Source organism: Mastigoproctus giganteus, chromosome 7 (genome assembly GCF_048544385.1).
Source record: "Mastigoproctus giganteus isolate SK-2022 chromosome 7, ASM4854438v1, whole genome shotgun sequence".
NCBI lineage: Eukaryota > Metazoa > Arthropoda > Arachnida > Uropygi > Thelyphonidae > Mastigoproctus > Mastigoproctus giganteus.
The window spans coordinates 67166193-67192149 of record NC_143581.1 but is presented as its reverse complement, the minus strand read 5'-3'; the positions used below and the strand labels follow the sequence as shown (position 1 = coordinate 67192149).

The 25957-nt window shown below is 37.5% G+C and overlaps 1 protein-coding gene across 2 annotated transcripts in view; it reads right to left on the bottom strand.

Annotated features, from left to right (window-relative positions):
* LOC150082973 (cerebellar degeneration-related protein 2-like) overlaps positions 1 to 25957 on the bottom strand; it is a 187962-nt gene that overhangs the window by 17648 nt on the left and 144357 nt on the right. For both annotated transcript variants that reach the window (XM_090377705.1, XM_090377703.1), the window contains exon 5: positions 20346 to 20468. In XM_090377705.1, the coding sequence (XP_090233831.1) occupies positions 20346 to 20468 (123 nt within the window). The remainder of the gene's footprint in view (positions 1 to 20345; positions 20469 to 25957) is intronic.

The window sequence follows — 25957 nt, the reverse complement described above, 5'->3', positions numbered from 1 at the left end:
GTCCACTCTGTTTCTTCTCTACCGCTCCTTGAAATCAGTAAGTGCTCAAGGAGTCGGTCTGTTTCAAATAGCGGCAGCCATTTCTACATAGTGTATATCGCATCCAGGGTTTTCTTCACCCTCCTAGTTCTTAAAATCTTCCTCTCCACAAGGGGGAGTCGGTTCCCTTGTTCTTTCCTTCCAAAGAGCTGCTCACTTTCTGTTTATGCGACCATGAACTGGCCTTGCGGTGCTCCCTTTGTACTAGTGTTCCAGTGCTCCCATTGTCTTGTGTACCGTCCTGCTACCTCCCGTTGTTACGTTAATCCTCCCCTACTTGACTCTATGGTACAGAGCGATCGAAATCGGGTTGAAAATCATCCTATGTAAATAATATTATTTACTATTTACATCTTTTTTTTCTTGTTATGTTATAATATTTATAACATAACATTCGCTAGGATAAGTGTAAGAATTTTGTTCTTACATTCCTTCCGCCTCCCTTTAAAATTTATAGCCCTATTATAAATTTTCTACAGGTTCCCTGCTTGTGCGTCTACTTCCATGGCCTACTTATTAACAACAACTCTATATTCCCTCTTGATCTGTCTTTAAGCACCCTGCAACTCCTTTATTAGCCCTTCTTAATATTATATTTACAATGCACACGTACATTAATTAAATGTATATTTTGGGCTTCACTAAACTATTCCCATCCCATGTTCTCATTAAATGCTGCTCCTAGACACATTTGTTGTAGCCTGTTTGTCTCTTTCAACTTGAGGGCCCTTTTCCCATAGGAAGTTTCAGTTATGTGGTTCCATGGCCATTCGATTCTTTTCTGCTCTGTTGATTCATTTACCAAGTTGTCATTCTTTTCACCTCCACTTTCTTCCACTTTATTTAACATTTCGCTATCTTCATGTTTCTCTTTATCTTTCTCCTTTACTTCTAATGTTCCTACGTGTAGTGTTTTGGTTCTATTCCGCCGTCTGGGTCCCTTCTTTCGCCCTTTCACATCAATTTTTTCAGTCTCTTTCCACTTCTTTTCTTTCTTTTCAATTTCCGAGCTTGATCTCTTATCGTTTCTCTCACCTACCGGACTTCCATAATTCATCTCTCTCATTTCTGGCCTATCCTTGCACTCTATTGGACCAAATATGAAGTTTCTTGAGCGCCAAGGATAAAATCGACCTGTCTTGATCTTCCATGACTTTCTGGGATCAGTATTCCCATACTTGACTCCCTGATCCACCATCTGAGTCCAGCAGAATCTGGCTATATGCCCATATCTGCTACACCTATAACACTTCACTTGCCTTGGATGATTCCATTTATGTCCTCGAGTGGCCAAAACTATTGGTTCTTTATTCATAAACTTACTTCTAAGTGTGTGTGGCATCGTCCTTGTGCTGCCTGATTTATTCCCCCCTTTTCCACAGGAATTATTTTTCCAGCGTCTAAGATGCAGAGCATTCATGCTTATATGCTGCCCTTGATTTGTGCCCCTGTCTTGGCAGTGTTTATTTCTGTCCCCGTGATATCTATCCCTGTACCAGCAGTTCTTAGTCCAGTGATTGCTTCGCCCGCATATATAGCATTTCTTTCCATATCTTTCTCGCCTAACTTCTTTGACTTCTCCTATACACCCCCTGCTGTATCCACCTCTTGTGATCTGCCCCGTTTGAGTGTTTTCGCCCCACTGTCTATTATCTTGATCTTGAGCGTTCTTTTTTGTGTTCAATTCTCCTAATAATCTATTTAATTTAACTTCCATCCCAGCTATCTGTCTCTCTAGTCCCTCTAGCTTATTTTCGCCCCCTTTTTCTTTAGTACTGCTTGGTTTTGTCTCTTCTCCCGTTGATACTATATTTATGTCCCTTCTAATTGCCCCCCGACTTTGGAAATCTAATTTTTGCTCCACTACGGCTAGTTCCAGGGCCTCTGCTAATGAATTTGGTTTTCTCCTCAAAATATCTTTTTTATATTTATCCCTGACCCCCATCAAAAACTGCCCCATCAGGATTTTGTCAAAAGCGCTACTTTCTTTTTCCGATACTTCTGTATTTAATTTTACATTTATAAATCTTTTATGATACTCTTCTACTGTTTCCCGACTTGTTTGAGAGTAGTTATTTAATATACCTATTCCTTCTAGAAAAGAGTTTTTCGGGGAAAATAGCTTTCTTAATATCTTTTCAAATTCATCTAGGGTTTCCACCTCCATCGCTTGGGTCTCCTCTAAATATTTAGTCTGGGCCCTGCCTTCTAGCTTGAATTCCGCCATCATGACTATTTCCAGTTCAGACAGGCCTTCCTTTTCTTTAATCAGTTTTAGTCTCCGTAGAAAATAGTCTATGCTTTCTGATGGCTCGCCCCTAAATGTTTTTAAAAACTTACTTAGTTTGAGTGTCCCCCTATTATCGTTCCCTACACTGGAAATAATAGTTTCTACTGATGTCTCCCGTCCATTATTATTTTCCATTTCTCTATCCCTACTGCTGTTCGCTCTCCTGGTAGCCATGACTTATCTTTGGGGGTTTAACTTAACTAACAATCTAATTCCTCTTTAATTCCAAAATTATATATATCTTAATCAATTCACAACTATATGCACATTACCTCAAATTAATCAACCTATTATACTTACTATTCTTTTTTCTGGCTCGCCAGCTGAATTTTTTCCTCAGTTTCAGCAACTGAATTACTTTTTAATCTGTCGTTCTGAACACCAGCCTTCCGTCGTGAGGATATATCCTGGCTTTGCTCGCCAATTGTGGGGGGTGGTTAGTTTGAGGATGATTATTCTGGGGGGATAATATTTTTTTCTTTTATTATTATTTATTTATTTATTAATAAATCCGTTAACCTTCCAGACCCACCTCTTTTAACTTTGTATTTCTCAATTAAATTTCCCCCTTAATTTACCTCCCCTCCACGTTAACACCTGACTTGTATACTGCACAGAAGATCACAGATTCTGGGGGAATAATAGTTCGTGTATGTCTCCTCTGGACTGGCTGAGTATTCAGAATGACTCAATACTACACATGATAAACATATATAAATTTGTTTATTTCACAGTATATACATTAAAGAATTGTATCATACAACATCAATTGGTATAATGTTAATAACTGGCATTATATGTGTGTTAAGATGTAAAATTAATAGCAAATGATATAATATGTCTCTTCGTGTCTTTCTGCTTTTCTCCTTCTGGTTTAGGTTACATCTCATAACATTATTTTTACTTTCTAACAGTTAAACTTCCCAACTGGAATTACCTCAGTGGGCTTAACACCTCTATGGATATTGTCCTAGATTTATAAATCCCCGCTATAATCTTTCATTAATTTATCCCTTCCAAAATAATTCAATCTTAATATCTTGTAACGTTTCAAGTACATAGAACACCTTTACTTCTTAACTTAGAACATACCAGTCTCAAGTACATGTATCTAAATCTTCCTTGCTTTAACTTATCCTTGAGATGAAGTACATACATCTATGAACCCTTTTCTTCCTTTTATACTAATCAATACCAAATCTACTATCAACTAAATAAACATTTTTCTAAAGTCCTTCTCTTCAAATCTACTATCAACTAAATAAACATTTTTCTAAAGTCCTTCTCTTCAAATCTAGCTTAAAATTATTATCTCGTACTTACATATTAACTTAGGGAATCACTCTTTACACTACCTTTTCTCAGTTCAGGGGCGACTCATCATCGACAGCATAGGGCATCATCAGGCTCCAACTGGAATTTTTCATCGGCAAAGTACTGCTGTTCATCTACAGGGATTCTCCTACGTTCAGGAACTCGCTCTTCTTTCCATACGGCTATTAAATAAGTTGCTCCGGCCTGCTTTTTGGGCGTCTGATCAGTTCGACGAAACTGGGAAGCATAATAGGATTATCAGGACTCTTCTTACTGCTTTATTAAGAAGCCTGGCTATGTAGCTCTTCCTTATCGTTCTATGGTGAGGCTTTTCGATCCTTTTTACTCAGCTCCAGTATAGGTGTTTCCATCTTTCAAGGATTATCTCCTTCCTATTTCAACAACTCTTAAACAGCATCTCCCACAACTCATTACTCTGGCCGCTACTTTCTGGCGATTCTCCCGGCACTTCTCGGGATTTCTTTCCAGCCGCACATCACTCAGGCATCTCCACGGGAACTCTCCAAACTTCCACACTGCCAAAACTCACCACTCTCCCACAAAAAACTTTCCTTTCCTGTCTTGCATCTGCCTTTTGTTTCAGCCGCTCATTCTACAGTATTTTGATCCAATCGTCGTTCGTTCTCCATCATCTCATTATTCTCATTCGCTCTCTCCCACTTCTTCCGTTTTTCTTGGCCCTTCCCTCTCCTGCGGTAACTTCCTGTTTACGAAATTTTCATCAACTTCGATGAACTACAGGGCGTCTAGCAATTTCTAGATATTTCCTTGTGATCATCCCCGATTCACTTACCGCCATTAGTCCACTCTGTTTCTTCTCTACCGCTCCTTGAAATCAGTAAGTGCTCAAGGAGTCGGTCTGTTTCAAATAGCGGCAGCCATTTCTACATAGTGTATATCGCATCCAGGGTTTTCTTCACCCTCCTAGTTCTTAAAATCTTCCTCTCCACAAGGGGGAGTCGGTTCCCTTGTTCTTTCCTTCCAAAGAGCTGCTCACTTTCTGTTTATGCGACCATGAACTGGCCTTGCGGTGCTCCCTTTGTACTAGTGTTCCAGTGCTCCCATTGTCTTGTGTACCGTCCTGCTACCTCCCGTTGTTACGTTAATCCTCCCCTACTTGACTCTATGGTACAGAGCGATCGAAATCGGGTTGAAAATCATCCTATGTAAATAATATTATTTACTATTTACATCTTTTTTTTCTTGTTATGTTATAATATTTATAACATAACATTCGCTAGGATAAGTGTAAGAATTTTGTTCTTACAGTTATTTTTATTTATGTTACTGTTTTTTTTTTTTTTTTGGCTGATGCTGCATAAGCTTGCTTTCTTGCATCAAATGCCTCTACTAATGCTAAACAGAATATATGAACCTTATTATGCCTTGTTCACATTTAATTGCAATAACTTCACTTCTAGTCCATCCTCAGTTATCCTAATATCACTGAACCTAATTAGTACTAACTAGATCAGTGCTTCCCAAAGTACTGCATGCAAAAGGATTTGGGAAGGGAGATACACAGCAGAAAAGAAATTACTAAAAAATGGCTCCCAAATCTAATTAGAAAAGTATAAGAAAATTGAATAAATCAATTTTTTTATAATTTTGGTCCCAATATATATAAGATTTAAATATAACTAGTGGAACACTACATTAAGAACAAACAAAACTAACAAAATATCTTCTAAAATTCTGGACAGATGAGAAATATTTCAATTAAAACTTGTAGAACTAATCAAAATAAAAACTTTTTGTAACCAACAATTTGAAAAATTAAGATTAGTTTTAAGATATGTAAATGGCGTAAATTAATGCACATTGGAGATATCTATGCACATTTTAACATTCTGAATTTATTGTTGCAATGAAAGGTACCATATTCAAAGAAAGTGAGCAGAATGATTGTAAAAATACAGCTGGGTAAATGCCATAGTCACAACAAACTGGATTACAAGATGGCTAAGGTTCTGAAAAGGATACACATACTGGTATCTTCAATTAGAAAATAAAAAAAAAAGTCTCTCACATGTGAGAATGTGGATGCAAAATATTTATTCAGTTTATCAGCAATCAGTTCAGGATCACTGATATTGTTACTACAAGTGCATTAATATGCTGTTTGCTTCCTTTTATTAATAAAATAAGATTCCTTGCTACTGTTCACTGTATTCTTAGCTAATGACTGCTCATAATCTGCCTTAAGCTTGTTTAACACCAAGTAAATTTATTACATACCAATTTACATCTATGGAATTCAGGGTCCGCTGACAGTTCTTAAACATATCATGGACTTTCTTCTCTGCCACTAAAGCCAGTATTTTTTTTTTATTTAATTTTTTTTATTTTAACATAAGCTATATTTGATTGCTGATCAAATACTGTGCAGTGATCACATTGAATTACCCAACTTTTTTTTTATTTGAATGTTCTTAGTATCTACTAGAACCCTACTGAAACCAGATAAAGAATTTATTTCCACCTTTGTCCTCCTTTAAACTGCACAGCTTTTCTGACAAATGCTATATAAAACTTATTTTAGTAAATATGAGAATATCTGTTCCCCTCATCTGTTATTTCTACTGGACTTTCATTGGATTTACTCCAACTTTTGCATTTGGAATGGACCACAGGGTGTTCCTCTTATTACATACGAGACAAACTCCCTATCCCTTTTATAAGCACTTTGCTAGTGCTTTCTCAAAGTTAGCTTTCATAATCTTATCCCAATAGTTTTTTTTTTTTTTTTTACATATTCCTTTACACAAATTGAAGTCATGTGATTGTAGATAACAAGGAGTATGGAATTACTGGTCCTACTGGGGGTTCTCATGGAAAAAGCACATATAAAAACTGCTTTATGATTACTAACATCACAAAACATATACAGACATATGAGCTGTGGCAATAAAATTCCTGGACTGGTGCAGTCATGTCTGATGAGTCTGCAAATAAACAAAAGTGGTATGTTGTAGTTCAAACTTCCTCCAATAGATGGTGCTACTGAAATTGTCCAGTAGGCTAAATGGTTGCAAATAACAACCAGTTTCATTAATAACATTGATATTTCGTGTCAGATTTTGCAATGGAACAAAGAACGAATTTCAAATTTTGCTTTAAACTTGGCAAATCAACAACAGAAACATGAAATGTTAACTATTTATAGTGATGAAACATTTAGTTGTACCAGTTACCAGTGTGTTTTAATAGTATAAGTGGTTCAAAGACAGGCATAAAAATGCTAACAATGACCCAAAAAATGGGCAACCATCAATGAGAGAGCTGTGGCAAGTGATCATCATTTGATAGCTTATAAGTTGGATACAAATAAGGAAATGATTTGGACTAAGATGCATTTAGGGCTAAAGCCCTCAAGTGCAATAGCATCATTAATACACAGCCATTGCTGAATAAACAGAATATTTATAAGGCAGCATCGTTTTAGTCTTCTCCTTAGGTGAAGCGTTACTTATTCGAAGTAGTGCAATATCATGGCAACTCGTTGTGAAGGTATTCACAATAGGAGATGATTTGTCAAATTCTGCATGAAGATTTAGGGGAAAGGAAGGTGTGCAAAATTTGTACCACGTAAGCCTTATCAATGAACAGAAGCATCAAAGGGTATTATTATGTGAGGACTTCATCCATTGTCACTGGAGATGAGTGTTGAGCATTTTAGCACACCCCAAACAGATCATGCAATGGAGTTCAAAATCAAGGCCCAAAAAAAAAAAAAATTTCATTTAATGAAAACCAATATCAAGATTATGCTGATCGTGTTTTTTGACAATGTGATTCACAAGGAGTTTGTACCTCGTAATTTCTGATTACTATAATTTCTGGTGAGACTGTAATTTCAAGAGAAAGGAAGCTGGTCCTTGTTGCATGACAATGCCCCTACTTATTCCACACTTGTTGTGTGAAGATATTCCTGATGAAACATAGCATTGTACAGATCAACCTCCCGTTTACTCTCCCAGCATAGCACCAGCCACAGAGAAATAAGATACAGAGTGGACACTTGCTCAATTACTCCCAGTGCCCTCAGTTTCTGGACTCGAAACTAATGCGGCAATCTGTGACCATCAAAACCCACAGAGTAATAATGTGCATGCCCAACATTAATAAAGTTGCTACCACGTGTTTGCTTCTGTGTCTTGAGTTCTAGTGTTCGCTGAATGTAGAAATTTTGTTTTTCTATTATTATAATTATCTGCTGTCATGCACAGAAATAATTGTTTCATGTGCGATAAATGTGGAGTGCTATTGTACAGATTTCCAAAAAAACGTTTAAGGTAATTTATCAGAATCGATAGAACCAGGAAATGTTTAATGAAATGTTAAAAAAAAAAAAATAAATAAAATAATACTGAATAGCTAATTAATAACGCGTGACTGCTACTTTCTTTTGAATTCTAGTGTTCATTGAACGTAGCAATTTTGTTTTGCATAGCTTTTTTTTACTATTATAATTATTTGTGCTTATTTTAAAACTATTATTATAATTATCTGTTGACATCGTGCACAGAAATAAGTGTTTCATGTGCAATAAATCTGGAGTTCGATTGTACAGTTTTCCAAAAGAACATTTAAGGTAATTTATCAGGATTGATAGAACCAGGAAATGTTTTAAAAAATAAATAAAATACTGAATAGCTAATTAATAACTAATAGTTTATGGAATAATTAAATTATTCCATAAAAAACTTAATGAAATATGTCATAGCATCTTTACCATTTCTGAAATCAAATCAAGTCAGCCAGAGTCTCACTGACAAAGTAAAAGAGTTATAATCACCCAGGTACTGGGAAGATATGGATATTTATAATGAAAATGTATAGGCATACATCTCAGGTTACCTAGCTAGAAATATTTTTAAAGAGCAATAATTGTGAAGCATGTCAGGTTTGTTATTAGGCCCAAAATATCTTGATATTGGACAAATTGTTGTGGTATTAAAGATATTAATGTGAGAGAGTGAGAGTACAGATTAAAATGGACAACAAAGGAATTGTTGAATACAATGAAAAGTGTATCAAATATTTTGCTTTTCTGAAGTCTATTTGGTATTTCATAAAGAAAAGGTTCTAAAAAAAGTTTATGCTAAAACAAGTTTTATTTACTTAGAGTGGTTTGGGAACTAGGAGTACCAAGCACGTGTAAAAAAAAAAATGCTTATTCAGTCTATCTTGTAAATTATGTTAAAACAAAAAGTGAAAAATATGAATTTGGCTTGCCTGTCCAGTCAACTGTGAAACTCCATTCAAAAACTATTGAAACATGTTAAACACATGTAACTGGCAATTGTTAAGCATGTGCTGTGAAAGATAGAGGGGAAAATTGTCATGATTTTTCTTTTTTTTTGTGATCACTTGTATCAAGCAATATTAATTGATCAATACTGGATTATCTGACCATTCTGAACTACATATATCTTAATGATAAATAAAATATATATCTCCATAATTTGATTTGAATTCTATTGTTTGAATTCCACTCTGCTGAAGTATTTGCCAAACATTTGTCAAGGACTGAGACTATTGATACGGAGCCGTTGGTTTCATTTCCTGGTTGAGATCTGTTGATCGATGAGGATGACCAAAACTCAGCATTGAAGAATATGAAAAATGACAATACAAAAGACTCAGATGGTTCACTAACCGTATTTTGGAAAAAGTCTGTCACAATTAATCCTATCATGCTTTATATTTGCAACTTATCTCTGAGACTGGGCATTTACCCAAATCATTTCAATTGGGCTGACATACTTCTGATATTCAAAAAAGGTGACAAGTGTACTGTATAAGATTTCAGACCACTCCCCAGCAAAAAAAGCCTTTCTAAACTATTTAACACAGTAGTACATAAACAACTTTTCAATCTTTACATACATTAAAATCAACATTGCTTTGGTCATGGAAAGTCGGCAATCACTAATTTGATACCCTTCTGGCAATATACATTCAAAACTCTACAGCCATCTTAAATTAGACGCTGCTGACATCACTAAGCAATTTGATAAAGTACCTAGTGAACGACTCATTGAAAAACTAAACATTTTTAGTATCTGCAACACATTGCTCCTGTGGCTAAAGAGCTATATAATGCAACATTCCCACAGTGTCATTGTCAACCAAGTGGACTCTGAACCTTTTATCACGCTCAGTGCATGTGTATGTTTGCTGGGTTTGGTTTGGTTTGGGGTTTATTGGCGCATCAGCAACTGAGGCTATAATGCGCCAAATACCGGTCATATATAAAAAGTGATGTTTGCTGGGAATCCTGTTGCTATCATGTAGGGTCACATTGCTCTTGTGGCTAAGTAACTATATAATGCAACATTACCACAGTGTCATTGTCAACCAAGTGAAGTCTGAACCTTTTATTCAACTCAGTGTATGTGTGTTCTCTGAGTTTGTTTGTTTGTGTTTTATTGGCACATCAGCAGCTGAGGCTATAATGCGCCAAGAAGACTGTGTTCTCTGGGAGCCATATTGTTGTCATGAAGGGTCACATTGCTCTTGTGTCTCATATAATGCAATGTTAGCACAGTGTCATTATCAATCAAGTGAAGTCTGAACCATTTATTTAACTCTGTGTATATGTACGTATCTGTTCTCTGTGTACTTACTGCTGCTAGACTCTTATGTAGGGTCACATTGCTCTTGAAGCTATATAATGCAACATTCCCACAGTGTCATCATGTACCAAGTGATTTCTAAACCTTTTATCCCACTTGGCACAATACTTCACAAAATATGTAATCTCATCTCTACAGATTATGAAATCAATGATTGGATTACGGACTGGGACACAGTGCTTTATTATTAGTAGTATTGTTGTTCTTACATTATTACTGATTGGGTGGATCCACTCCACAACTGGTATTGCTACCAAGTTGTTTGTAGGCTTTACAGCGCAAGGGCAGCAGGGCCATAATGTGCCTAACTATGGTAATGTTAAATACATAGTTATATCTGTATAGATGTTATTCAAGTTTATAATGCAGTGTACAGTTTTATCTGTTCGAGGACACTAAAAATTTTGGTCACATGTAGTGTATCTGCTAGGAGGTCAGAGATGCTGAAAGATGTGTTCGCCGTGGAAAAAGAGGTAAACATAGCTTGTCGCTCAGTACTGTATTTGGGGCAATCAATAAGTAGATGTTGGATGGTTGCTACCAAGTGTACAGGGTGGTTATGTGTTGTGTTACTGTAGATCCAGGAGCTCTGACTATCCTACAGGTATTCAGGATTGCAACTTTCTGGAGTTTCTTGTATATATTCCTGGGAGACTTTGTGCTGCTAGTGTCTTTGGCACCAAACAACTGACACTAGATGCATTACAATTAACACTATACACTAAGTTTGGCTATTATGTTCTGGCTCTCCAAGTGGCATGTTGTATATTGTCGGGATACAACTGATAGGTCTGTCTGGATTCTATTTGGTTTCTGTGGGGTTATTATTTTTATTATAAATTTATTTATTTTTGTTTCTTGTACGGGACATACAAGTCTTTAGTCTTGCTTTTAATTTTATGAATTAAATCAGCATGTCCTTTTTATATATATTACAGGACATTTCATGTGAAGATATTACTATTTGCAGTGGACTACATGTAATTCAACTATCTTTCATATGTAATGAGAAAATTCATAAATAAAAAAGAATTTGAATTATATAGTGATTTTTTTTTTGTGTTATTGTAATGCTAACTCAAATAGTGATCTGAATGAAAGAATGCTAAATTCCTTTTGTTAAAGAAAATAACTAACTCAGCAAAAAAAAAAAAAAAAAAAAAAACACTGTCAAAGTTTAGTCACAAAGAATTGTCTTCCAAATTTTTCATTCATTCCAGATTCTTTGTATTTCTGTGAAGTATTTAAAAAAAAAAAAAAAAAAATGTATTAGTGGCTCTAGTTAGCAGGTAAATGAAAAGAATTAAATAAAAATTAGAACCGAAGTTAAAAGCAGTTCAATTCATTCATTACATCGAAACCTAAAACAACAGTTGAGATCAGTCAAAATGACAGATGTAAATTTATGGATTTACGTCAAATGAGTAATATTTTAAAATATAATGGCCAGACATTGCCTAAAATACAGCCTAGAAGGATATTAAGATGACAATGATGAGTGCCAGTTGCAATAAACATTAATAAACACAGAATTTTATAAAAAAAAAAAAAAAAAAAAAAAAAACTGTATTTATCAATGTTAATTGCAACTGGCACTTTAACCTCCACCTAAGCTACATTTTAAGTGGATGTTTGGCCATTAATTATAAAAACCATTAAAAAAATTTTAATTTATTACTTATTAAATAATTTTATTTATGTGAAAAATTGAAAAAAGAATTGAAAGTATAAGTGGGGAGAAAAGGAGAGGAAAGAAAATACCAGTGGGGGGTTGAAAATGTGGGATTCGAACGGGGGAAAGAGAAAACAGAAGTATTTAACATTACCACATGGCTACTATAACCGTTAATATAAGCTTGTCAAAACCTTTACTTATGCTACATTTTGTTATTCTTCCGCCATTCTCAGTGTCCTTGTTTTTTTTTATTGGAATAACAATTAATTTAAAAAATTTTATACTAATAATCAGCAAATCCATATATTATCCAATATATCAATTTGCAATTACAAAACTTTAGAAAATGCTCCAGGAACTCTTTGCTTCTAGTCTGTTTCTACATCCTTAAACTGGTGGCTCCACTGTCTATGCATTTTAACATGTAACCAGAATTAACATTGTCGTCTATGGGAGTGTCCACACTGTATGTTACTACTCTGTGGCACCAGTAGACTTCTTATTTACTTATTTCATTCCTTTGAGGGAAGTTTTCACTTCCCTCAAAGGAATGAGATTTCAGGATTATTTGATGATAATAAAACACTCAAACCTATGTCAGTATAATTCTATTTAACATGAATAAAAGTACATGTGCATGTTAGAATATAACATGTACAGAAAGGATGGGGAGAGGTGTTAAATTCTCGGTTAAGAAGCACAGAATCTAAGGCAGTGCATCCAGCTGAAGCGAGCAACAAGTGCAATGTTCACTCAATTTAGTTTGATATAAGCACTGGGAAAACAAAAATGAGAGTTGGAGTATGACAGGCCAAATAATTTGAGGATTATAATGAACACTACACAAACAAGTGGAATGGACAAGTAAATCAGAATCTTAAATGGGGATTTTAACTTTCAAAATATTCATTGTAATTTATGTGCTGGTTACTCATACAGTAGCACAGCTTTTTGGTTAAGCATTTTCTGACCAATATACTAGAAAACCAATGAGAGAAAGTGACTCTTCATGCATTAAAAATCTCTAGATGAAGGAACCACTAGATAGCAGTGATCATAATGTATCAATGTTGCATTTACTTAAAGATATAACTACTGTCAAGGGTAAAGGGACGAGATTTTTGCTTTTGTAAAGGTGAAAATAATGGTCTCAGATAATTTTTAAAATCTTTTCAGTGGGGCCACTGATGATGTTATCAACTGCAGATTATAAATAGGAAGCATTCAGGAGAGTAATCATAGAAGCTATGGAGCTTTTTATACCAACTAAGAGATTTTATTCCAGGTTTAGACCTAAAAGGATGTCAATTGAACTGATGAGACTAGTGGAAGATAAGAAAAATGCATGGGATAATTATAAATTATTAGGGAATATGGAAACCTACAGTATACACAGACTAGTCTAGAACAAATCACCTAGGGTCCTGAGCTGGATATCATCATTCTTTTCCTTCTTGGCAATTCTCTCTCTCTCTCGAATTTTTTTTTCATAAGCCTCGGACTTCCTTGCACCACATGGTTAATAATAATAATAATAACATCCTGTGGTGGTGCTACCCACACATTGCAATGTTTCTAGTAATGTGCACACATTATCAGGTGGATGGTCATAGCCGAATGTCCTTTTCCAGAGGGTGCCAAACATGCTCAACTGGGCTGATATCGGGGAGGACAGAGAATTCATTGTCATGTTCCCGAAACCAATTAACTTACTGGGCTTTGTGGCGTGGTTCACTGCCTTGTTGATAGACAGCTACAATTGTCCCTCGATACACTATCAACATGCTGGGAGAAAACCATTTTCAAATGTTCTTGAGAGGGAAGGTAACTACAGATACAAAAGAGCAGATGACTTGACCAGTAGTACTGGAATCCCATCGTGATTGCCACACATTGGTAAGTTAATTCCAAATTCTCTGTATCTCCTTTTTGATGTCAGCAGTTAGATTGCACGAGATGCCAAAAACATCACCAGGAACTGCAAGCTTTAGATGATAACATAGTCCTTTGAAGATGACATGCATATCTAGTAGTAATACTCCAGCAAGAGTGTGCAAAGCACACTGTCCTGCAGGCCTGGAGCACAGCAAGCAGCATAATCCATTGAATGGAGATAAGCTTTAAACGAGGTTTAATGTTAACAGCCCTATGAAACCAGACTCCCAAAGCATATGATGTTATTGGAACAAATACTGCTGTATAATATAGTAAGAGTCTTCCTATTTAATCCCCAGTCTGATTTGGAAACGTGGATAATTGCTGCAGTGAACTTCTTCAAGCCAAGGTAATTAACATGAGAGGAAAAGGTTAATCTGTCACGTAAAATTATGCCAAGATGTTTTAATTGAGGTACCAAAGGGATTTGCTTACCAATCTTTATGATGATAATAATACAACACATCCAGTAGAGACAATAACTAGATTTTTAATAACTAAGTAATTTGAAGCTTTCAGGGTAAACGAACCCCTTCTTCAGCAAGTGAATAAACGCATACAGAATAACAAAATAGAGACATTAGAGCTAGAATAAAATAAATACTAAATGAGTTGAGCATGCTCAGATGCACTCATGGTCGCGAGATAGTGAATGAATGTTTGCACAACATTGGTGTTCATTGTTGGTGCACAGACGTGTATGGGATTGCTGCCAGCATTTGTTGAGTTTCAAAACTGTTGATTCAAGGATGGGGTGTACCCTTGCAGAGATTTAAGGCTTTTGGACAGCTCAATATATTTAATGATTCTAGCCAAAGGCGGTGACGGTAGTGCCAGGATTGGACAATCACCTCACAACCTTGTCTGGGGTTAAGGTCATGATGGGTTGACCAGAAAGGTTCTGCGATTGCAGAGTGATCAATGTCACCTAGGCGAATCGATCTATCATGCTCTGCGAGGCGATCCTGAAGGAGTCTTGAGCTCTCCCCTATATAGCAACTGCCACAATCATGGCAAGTTACGTTGTTGTTGTTTGGTTTTTAGGAGCATTAGCAACTAAGACCATATTGCTCCGAGAATATGCGGTGGTCGTTTCCAGACCTTTCCACATCCTCCGTGTTTGGTGGTGACGGGCTCTAACCCCGATCTAATCAAGAAGCATGTGCTACGCACTGCTGCTCCTTCCCACCTGGCTATGGAGGCGCCATGGCAAGTTACGCACAATATACTATTCCACTATGTAAGAGAGAGGCAATGGGAGTTTTTACGTTCGAGACCAGAGAACATAAGCTCCTACCAGGGAGTTGTATGCATTTCATGTAGTACTCATGTAGGACCTTAGAAATCTGGTCCAACGTGCCCGGACAGTAAGGAATGTAGCCAGTAGGTATACTGTCATGTGAGGACGATAGTCTCGGATGAGTCGCAAGTTCTTGGGCTTTTGGCAAGCATCTGTCTAATACACGGTTGGATACCCACAATTGACTAGGTCAGCTTTTATTCTGGAAATCTATGTGCACCTAGCTTCCTCTGAGCTGGAATGGCTCCAGGCTTGAGAGAATAGAGCATGTGCAGTGCTGTTTAGATGGCAAGGGGTATAGGCTGATCTGTAGTTACTAAACTGCCCACACCACATTGGCTTACAGTACACATAGGTTTCCAGGTGTGGGCCCACTCGCTTCACTAGAACATCCAGGAATGGAAGGGACCCATTCACTTCTAACTCCAAAGTGAACTGGATAACAGTGATAAAGAGTTGAGGTACTCTAGCAGTGTTGACTCTGAACCACGTGGGATGATGGCGACGATATCATCAACATATCTGCACCACATTATAATCTGTATAGTCTGGCTCAGGAATATCTGTTCCTCTAATTCCTCCATAGCGATTTTAGTAACGACAGAGCTGACAGGGGTGCCCATAGCGTGTATTTGTATAGAGAATCGCCAAAGGCGATGACACCGCCCAACAAGCATAGGTTGAGGGGCAGTACAGATGTCCTCTATAGATAGTGATATTCTATTCGATAGGTTGTGGCCACTCTCTAGAAGTCGCCTGGTAGAGACAATGGCCTATTGTACAGAATGGATGTAAACAGAGAGACAACATCGAAGGAAACCGTGATCTCGCTGTCAGGGACTAAGTTCTTTGATTAGGTGAAGGAATTGCTCACTGTTGTTAATTATATGGACAGTATTTCTCACTAGAGGTGTTAAGAGTCGTGCGATGTGCTTAGACAGTTTTACATTGGCAAATTGCAACATGACAATGCATTGGAGAGGAGCGCCTGGCTTGTGAACCTTCGGGAGTCCATAAAATTGCGAAGTTGGCAGCCCGTGACATGCAATTGCCATCACGTTGATGTTGAAATCTTCCCAGATTTGAACCATTCGTAGATCAATTTGTTGACATTTGATTCTAGACTTCCTAAGACTTTGATGGATGGGTCACTTACAAGCTCATAAACATTGGGATCTTGCAGAAGGGCAAGGTCTTTGTCCAAATGCTCCCACCAGTCTAATAAAACCATGTGACGTCCTTTGTCAGTGGGAAGCACGATGATGGCGCTGTCTTTTCTGATGGAATTAGAGCAGCGTGCTGACAACAGTTGAAGTTGCAGTTCACTGTTGTGTGGGTTGAAGGACAGAAGCCATTCTGAAGTGGATGTCATTATCAGTCTCTTCAGGGAAGTTGGCTATGGATGCCTCCACTCCCATGGCGATTTGTGTGATTGGTGTTCTCGACTGTAAGATGGCAAACTTCATACCGGAGCTAACAACATTGATCTGTTCAGAGGTTAATTGCTTACTGTTTAAATTCAGAATGAAATTAGCATTATTAGTAGGAAGTTTGTTTGCTCTCAAAGAGTGAGCTTCTCTGGTTAAGTTAATAAACTTCCGCTGTTGGTGGGAACTGTAAGTGTCAGACACACGGTTGGCTTGAAAACAAAGGGTATGAATTAAGCTAGAGAATGTCACTGGGGAGATCATACCTCTCAGTTCCTGCATAAGCCTGGATTTGTTGAAACCGGCTCTCCGAAGTTCAATGTGAAGTTGACCAATCCACACTTTCAAGGTTTGGAGGCTGAAGGTGAAGCAGGTGCACTCCATGCGAGTGTGGTTGAAGGGAGCCTTGTAACGGAAGCCTTTGGAAATTATGCGATTTGATTTGCATCTGTGTGCAAAGTGTAAATGCTGTTTGTTCTGTGCTAGTGAGATGGTCTTCTGAAGTTCAGCACAAATCTGTATGCATGGAGGCGTAAAATGAACGTATAAATGAAAATGGGCCTGTAGTACTTTATTCCATGGTTTAAGATAATAATACAGCACATCGAGTAAGAATAATACAGCACATCCATCAATTTTTATATTAGGAAGTCGTCAGTATATAACTTGCCCTTAAAAACCATCAGTTTTCTTTTCATGGCAGATATATGCATTTTTTTTTATACTAGACCACTTGATTAGCTCAGAAACATTTATACTGGCAGATTGTTCTAGCTGAAGGTGCAATCAACCTAGAATTAGTGGTACCAAATCATCAGCATATTGTCAGGTTTTTGCAAGTCAGCTGTCCAAAACTGTTCCAGAAGAGAGGCCCTGGAACTGACCCCTGGGGACATTCTCTTGGGATGGTCCTTGAGAGAAACTGCTGTTTTGAGATTACTTGGATGAATCTATTTTGAAAATGGCTTCTGATAACTTGGAACAGTTGCTGAGAACACATAGCTTTGGTAAGACAATTGAGAGCATTCTCTCACCAGAGCTAATGTGCCATAAAATCCTAAAACAGCCAACCAACCATCTCACCAGAGGGAATCAAAATCTCCCTCGAAATCAATGAATATGACCAATTTGTATATAGCACTGGAAGCTGATATATAGTTAACTTCGAGCGATCCAAGTAAACTGACAAGAAGTCAATGTTTAGTTCAGTGTGCTGAATAGAGCTGCAGGTAGATGGATGAAGGAGTATCAGACTTTGCCCAGTTCATAAGGAAAAAAGTCGCATGCTGGTATATGAGCATGGCAGGGTGGGAGGTGTTGCTATGGTGGTTGGGCAACCTTATCTACATGATGTTCAGCTCTCTGAATATCTCCTGGAAATGAATACCAAAAGAACGATTGGCAGTCTGGCAGGCGTTATACAAATTTTCCCAATATGGCTGAAAAACCAGGTGTCCACACCTGGCAGGGATTTTAGTTTTAAAACATGCTTTAGAGATAACTGCTTACATCAGCAAGATAGCGGTGGTTTATTATCTTGTACGTAGAAGTTTTGCACAGATGTTTGAAATGCTGCAGTGGCAATAAAGACAGCCTGAAAATGGACAGGGTCCAGCAATCAAAGTACACTGTTTCTTGCTGAGGCATATACCTAGGACCTGTAATCAAGTTTAGGTCGCACGAGTACACAGTAGGCACCTGCATATTTTGCCCCCACAATCATTCCACGTTCAGAGTTGGAAAGATTGACATGGGCTCATTCTTCCTTGTAGACACTCAAAACTGACTGCCACAGGTGCAAACTACAATCTTACATCAGCCATTTCTGACTAGTCATAGACTAGTCTATTCCTACACATGAGGGTGTTGTTAATGCAAAGCAAAGTCATTGTATTTTGCATCTACATTCATGTGTGAAGGAGTTTTTAGGGTTGAAAATACCAGAAGTATACCAATTTATAACTGGGAGCTAAATGATTTTGTGTTAACTAGTAATAAAATAGAGACAAACTGTTGCAGATAAAAGTAAACAAGGTTCATGGGGGCTGATGAAATCTATACAATTATATTAAAAGAAACATCAAAAGAGGTATGCAAATCCTTGACCATAATTATGAAAGCATCCTTGGATTCATGCGAGATCCCCACAGATTGGTGATGTACAAAAGTCTCTCCAATTCAAAAATGGTTATCAAACGTAAACAGTGAGTAATTACAGACCTGCAAGCTTAAGACATTTGTTCTAGGAAAAATAATGGATTCAGTAGTTAAAGAAGTATTGCAGGATACTGACAAGAATGAAGTTACATGGAACTGTATTCACGGATTTGTTAAGGGTGGGATTCTGTCTGACCAATCTGATTAGCTACTATGACACAGTAACAAAGGCACTGGATGCGAGCAATTTTGATATCAGTGAAGCTTTCAGTGCTGTTCCACATGAAAGACTGCTACACAAATTCGAACAGTGGATTAGGTGCAAGTTATTGAAGTGTGGTTGAGTGGTAGAACATAGAGGATAGCCAGCCATTAATAGGCATTGCTCTTCTTGGAGTAATGTTATTAGTGGCATTTCTCAGCGTTTAGTGACTGGCATCTTACTGTTTTCATATTTATTAATGATAATGATGAAAGTATATTGAACTTAATGAATAAGTTTACAGATATTACAAAGGTGTCAGAGTGGTTAATAAGGGAATCGGGGTATGCTATCCAACAAGACCTATAAGAAGTGGGCAGATGGGCTGAGAAGTAGTACAAATGTATATAAAGCTTAACACTGATAAATTTTAGTACATAAGGGAAGCAGTATTCCCAGAATATACCAATTAAGTGGCACCACTAAAAACTCTGGAGAATGGTAGGTACCCAGGAACAATGATACTGTCTGACATGAAGTTCTCTAAGCATTGCACACAGGTTGCTCAAACCGCTTGTTGGAGTGTCAAGGTGATTATCACATTGTATAAAGCAATGATTAGGCTGCATCACGAGTACTGCATACAAGTCTGGAAACCTCATTTTAAGAAGGATGTAGAACTGTTGGAATGGGTTAACAGAAGAGAACAGTAAAGTAACAAAATTAGTCAAGGATACAAATTTTAACACCTGGAAACAAAGCACCTACAAGTAGACCTGGTTCAAGTGTTTAAGACTTCAAATAGACTTGAGTAAACTAAATATCAATGGCATCCTTATTCTTTCTCAGACAATCCACAGGGGGATAAACTCAAAGGGGTGGCTGCACGATAATGTGCTAAAATTTCCTTTCAGCCAGAGAGACTGATTGTTGAAATAATCTTTCATCTGGCATGTTGTAAGAGTGGATAGTTTGACTATAAGGAAGCATTAAACAAATTATTAGAGGGAATGAACTGATGATGTTGGTTTTTTTTTTTTTTTTGGCTGATGCTGTATAACGATGCCTAAGGGGGCATAAACTCAAATTGAGGAAAGATAATTTGAGAATAGATGTGTGGAAATTTGCCTTTAGCAGCAGGAGCATGTAGCTAATTGCTGGAACAAACTTACATCTGTCGTTGTGGAAGTGAATAAATTCAAGGAAGTAGACATACTTTTGGAGTGAATGGATGGCTGAAAAATGTGAAGGGGTTTTTTTTTTTTTTGGCTGATGCTGTATATAAGCTTGCAAATTATCTAAGTTATGTTATTTAATTTAATTATTATTAAATTTAATAATTACCTCCGACAAAAGCTTAATTTCTATGTCCAAATCTTCCCGGCACTTTTCCTCCTTTAATAATTGACACTTTAACCTTGACACATATGCACGTAATTTCACTATTTCCACTTCATCTGGATTATTCTGAAAGATCAGATCTCTACCTCAATATAAAATATGAAAAGCAATGCCTAAATTCATCTAAAATGAAAGTTATTTTAATAGATTTGTGAATGAACATTATGTGAATATACAATTATGAATTAGGAGAGTTGGTTGGAAAAGAAGCTTCCTATATCTAAAATATAAGTAATCCCTGTTGTTTCATAATATAATAGAATATAGGAATTATCGAGCACTTAATAGCTCTCTATTATCAAATCTAGTAAATATACAACTAAGTGAGTTTTAAGAAATTAGACACTACCATGAATATTGTTTTAATTAGTTTGTTAGCAGGAAATAGTTACGATTATTATATATCTTTACACTAAACCAGAGATTTCAAACAAAACAACATTACACTCAACACCACGTTGTGTCCCAAAGGAGTATCGATGCTAAAACAATGCTGATATGCCAAATTTTGGGATCATATCAGCATTGTTTTCACTGTGATTTCCTTTCACTGCAGATGGTGATATAACTGACTGGTTAAAATTCTAGAGCAATGGTTGCCAAAGTGATCAATATCGCCCCCAGGAGTCGATATAACATTGTTAGGGGTCGATTCGGGCTCAGGGGTCGATAGAAAAACTTAAGACAGCACTGTACAGGTAATTCGGTTAACTTGGATTATCTCCATCCTGAATGACAATGCAATTAAGAGTGAATCGTGGGAACAGTGACATGAATTGGATCTGTAAGATGGAGCAAGGTCATGAAAATAGTTACGGAGGCCAAAATGATGTAATTACCAATAAACGGATGTCGGTGGTTCCCGCCCTGCCGGCACGGCGGAAGCGAGATTGCAAACACTTATGCGGTTGCTTATTTACTTACGCTTATTCGATCCCGGTCTCATTTTTGCCCATCGACATACAAGTGAGCGTTAATGTTCTGAAATTCATCAACATACATATTATAATTCAATCGTTATTCATTCATGAACTAAACTTCTCTATGTTGAAGAGTTGAGCAGGGCTGGTAGTTTTGTACATCCTATAGAAATACATGAGTAAGTATATTATTTAAACATTACTTTTGCTTACTGACTTCAATTTTAATTATTTTGTTACAACCCCAGTAACCACAATGGCAGCTTCAGATTCTAAAAAGAAATGCAGACAATATTCATTAGAATATTTGAAACTTGGGTTTATTGCTTCATTAACAAACAAAATAAGACCTATGTGTCTTCTTTGTGAAAAAACTTTTAGTAACGATGCAAAAATGAAAGATTTTCTTCAAAGACTCCATCCCAATAAGAAAGATAAAGATCTTGACTTTTTTACTTTTTTAAAGAACTGAAAGAGAAATACACACAATCGACCAACTATAAAAGCACCTGCCGAAACTGAGCAACAAGGATTAACATCATCCTACAATATTTCTTTTAATATAGCAAAAAAAGGAAAACCATATACAATTGCAGAGGACATTGTTACACCTGCAATCAAAGAAGTAATTGAAACCATAATGAAAAAAAGATTCTTGATCTTTTTGATAGGTATTATAACTATATCAATTATAATACCTACTATCAAAGTTTAGGATCAGATTAGTTTAGGATAGCTTTAAGCTCTTGTTTATTAAACAATGCTTCTCCCCCTCTTATCCTGCAACTTAAAAGAATGAAAAATGGTAGGCTGTGATATAATTACAAACTCCTGGATGGGGTGGGAAATTATTTTTGGCATGTACATAGTGCATCAGCATCAAAAAAGTTTGGGAAGCACTGCACATCAATTTATTCCAATATCTAAATTAAAATGCAGCTACATTCCTGAAATTAATTTACACATCAGAACAAATTGAAGCAAAATTTTCAAATATGAAAACTATAGAGATTGTAAATATCCTATGATTGTTGTATATATGTAAATAAGTCATGTATATTAGCATTAGTAGAGGCATATGATGCAAGAAAGCAAACTTATGCAGCATCAGCCAAAAAAAAAAAAAACCCACTTCCACTTCACCCCTCCGTTCGTTCAAAATACCTGTCCAGCTGAGCCTTAAACTTATTTAGGCTATCAACTTCTATTCCACCAATCAACCACCCACTGGCTAAAGGCAAATTTCCTCACGTCTATCCTACATCTGTCTTTTCTCAATTTGAATTTATGCCCTCTCAGGTGATTATTCTGAGCAAGAGGAAGAATCCAATCAGCATTGAGCATGCTCAAACCATTCAAGGCTTTATACACCTCTATCAGATCACCTCGCCGGCACCTAGTCTCCAGACACTAATTTGCAAAACTTAAGCCTTTCTTCGTAAGAGCACTCCTTTGTTCCATTCACTAATCTTGTTGCCCTTCTCTGTACTCGTTCCAGCATCTCTACATCCTTCTTGTAGTGAGGCCACCAGACCTGTATACAGTACTCTAGGTGTGGCCTGACCATTGCCTTATTCAAGGCAATAATCACTTCCTTATCCCTGCTAGAAAAATTCCTATATATCATTGAAAATACACCATGAGCTATTCTTGCAGACCGTATGCACTGCTCAGAAAACTTCATATCTGCCTGCACAACCACCCCCAGGTCCCTTTCATTCTCTACCACTGTCAGTGTAGTACTACAGAGTTGATACGTTGCTCTGGGGTTGCTGCTTCCCCATATATAGTACTTTACATTTGTCGATGTTAAACTTCATTTGCCACCTCGAAGCCCATCTGCTCAACCTTTCCAGATCCTGTTGCAGTAGCATAGTGTCAGTAGTGTCCTTGACAACACTGCCAACCTTCGTATCGTCTGCAAACTTGGACATTAAGCTTGATATACCATCATCAATATCATTTATACAAAGAGTACTGGGAAAGTTTTGCAATATGACGCAACAATGAATCACAGGAAGCTGCTTGTTGCTGCATGTTGAGATATACGTGCATAGTAGCCGCCGCGCCAAGTTGATGGGCTCAGTTATTCATTAGTAGTGAGAGTGTAAAGTGCTTGCAATGGCATCGTCGTCACGAAATGAGATAAGGACAGTTTTGCGGTATAATTTTGTGCGTGGTTTAACCATAGACCAGTGCTTAGAAGAAATGACTCTTGCACTAGATGATGATTGTCCACATCGTACAACAATATTCAGGTGGTATAGAGAATTCCAAAGGGGAAATTTCACTCTGGAGGATTCTGAGAGGCCGGGAAGGCCACGAACGTCAGTTACGGAGGAAAACGTTACTGCTGTGAGGAAAATGCTTGACGAAAACAGGCGAGTGACCTACCAACAGACAGAGGATACTTTGGGCCTAAATGCACCAGCAATCCGTTCGATTCTGCAAGATCATTTGCACGTGAAGAAACTTTGTTCTCTCTGGGTGCCGCATCAACTGACTGAAGAGCAGATGACACGACGTGTGACTTGGTGCCGGGAGATGTTAAAAAAGTTTGAAAAGGGACAATCTCGGTATGTGAACAACATCGTGACAGGTGACGAGACTTGGCTGTACTATTACGATCTGCCGACCAAGGTTCAAAACAAAGTTTGGGTCTTTGATGATGACGACACACCCGTAATTGTCAGAAAATCCCGATCTGTAAAGAAGAAAATGATAGCTGTATTTTTCAAATCGAGTGGAATTGTGGAACGTGTCGTTTTGGACACGCAGAAGACAGTCACAGCTAAGTGGTATACTGAACAATGCCTGCCTAAAGTCATTGGATCTATGAAGAACCTGCGGCCAAAGTCAAGAATGGACACCTGGTACCTCCATCACGATAATGCTCCAGCTTACCGCGCCAAAGCCTGCACCGAATATTTGACCACGACAGGACTGAAACTTCTCGAGCACCCTCCCTACAGTCCAGACCTTGCTCCCTGCAACTTTGCACTGTTCCCGCATGTGAAAATGAAGCTAAAAAGGAAGCGGTTTTCCAGTGATGAGGACCTTCTATGGGCTTGGGACAACGAGTGTGCTTTACTCCCTAGTGAAACTTGGCAGAACTGGTTTAAAGATTGGTTTCGGAGGATGGAGAGGTGTATTGAATGTAGAGGAAATTACTTTGAAAAAATTAAATAAACAAAGCTGTATTGCAAAACTTTCCTAGTACCCTTTCTAAATACAGAAAACAATAATGGACCCAATACTGAACCCTGAGGGACTCCACTAATAACATTAGTCCACGATGAGCAGTGTCCATTGATTACCACTCTTGTCTTCTCCCCCTCAACCACCCCTTTATACATAGCAGCAATTTGCCTCCAATGCCACACTGCTCCAATTTGTGCAGCAGTCTTCCATGTGCAACAGTATCAAAAGCCCTTCTAAGATCCAAGTATATAATATCAAAGTTATTCCCTGCATCCAGTTCTTTTGTGACTGTATCATAGTATCCAATCAAATTGGTCAGGCAAGACTTCCCCTTAACAAAACTATGCTGTGTCTGAGCTATGACTGAAGTCTTGTCTAGATGATCCTGCAGTGCTTCTTTAACCAGTGTCTCCATTAATTTTCCAGGAACAGAAGTTAAACTAACAGGTCTATAATTATTTGTGTCGCCCTTTGATCCTCCTTTGTGAATTGGGGTCACATTTGCACATCTCCAGTCCATGGGTACTTCCCCTGTGTCCAAGGAAGCTCTCATAATTATGGCTAAGGGTTTGCTTACTTCCTTTGCTGCCTCCTTTAATATAACTGGATAGATCACATCCACCCCAGGTGCCTTTCTTGTGTTTATCTTCAACAATTTCCCCTCCACTTTACTCTCAGTTATTACAAGATTCTCTAGCTTACTGCCAGAATTGAATACACCTCTGGCATTCCCCTCGCTGAATACCTCCTCGTGTGAATGTCAATGCAAAATATTCATTTAGTTTGTTAGCTACCTGAGCAGGTTCAACAGTTGACCCATCGATATCAAGTGGACCAATCTGATTCATCCCCTTCCTTCTAGAGTTTACATAAGTAAAGAACTCTTTGCTGGTTTTCTTTGCATCCCTTGCCAAAGATTCTCGAAGTCTGTCTTTGCCTGCCTAACCTCCTTTGTAACTTGGTTACAGATCAAGTTGTATCTATCATAGGCTTCTGTGTCACATGTTAATTTCTATGTATCCCATGCATTTTTCTTCTCTGCCATACGTCTCATTAGTTCATCTGACATCCATTTAGGCCTAAACCTTGAACAATATTTCTTAGTTGGTATGAAAGCCTAGTAGCTTCCAAGATAAGTTCTTTGAAAGCTTCCCATTTTGAGATTGCTGTGGTGGTAACATCATCAGTTGGTCCTACGGTATAGAATTTAAATACAGTCTCAGACCATCGTAGTTGCCTTTACGAAAGCAATAACCCTTCCCTTTACCCATGATGGTAGTTACCTCTTTGAGTAAATCCCACTTCAGCACACTGTGATCACTGCCACCTAGTGGTTCATTTATCTGCAGATTCTTAATGCATGAAGAATCACTACTGATTATCAAATCAAAAGTATTACTCCCTCTAGTTGCCTCCTGAACATGCTGATGTAGA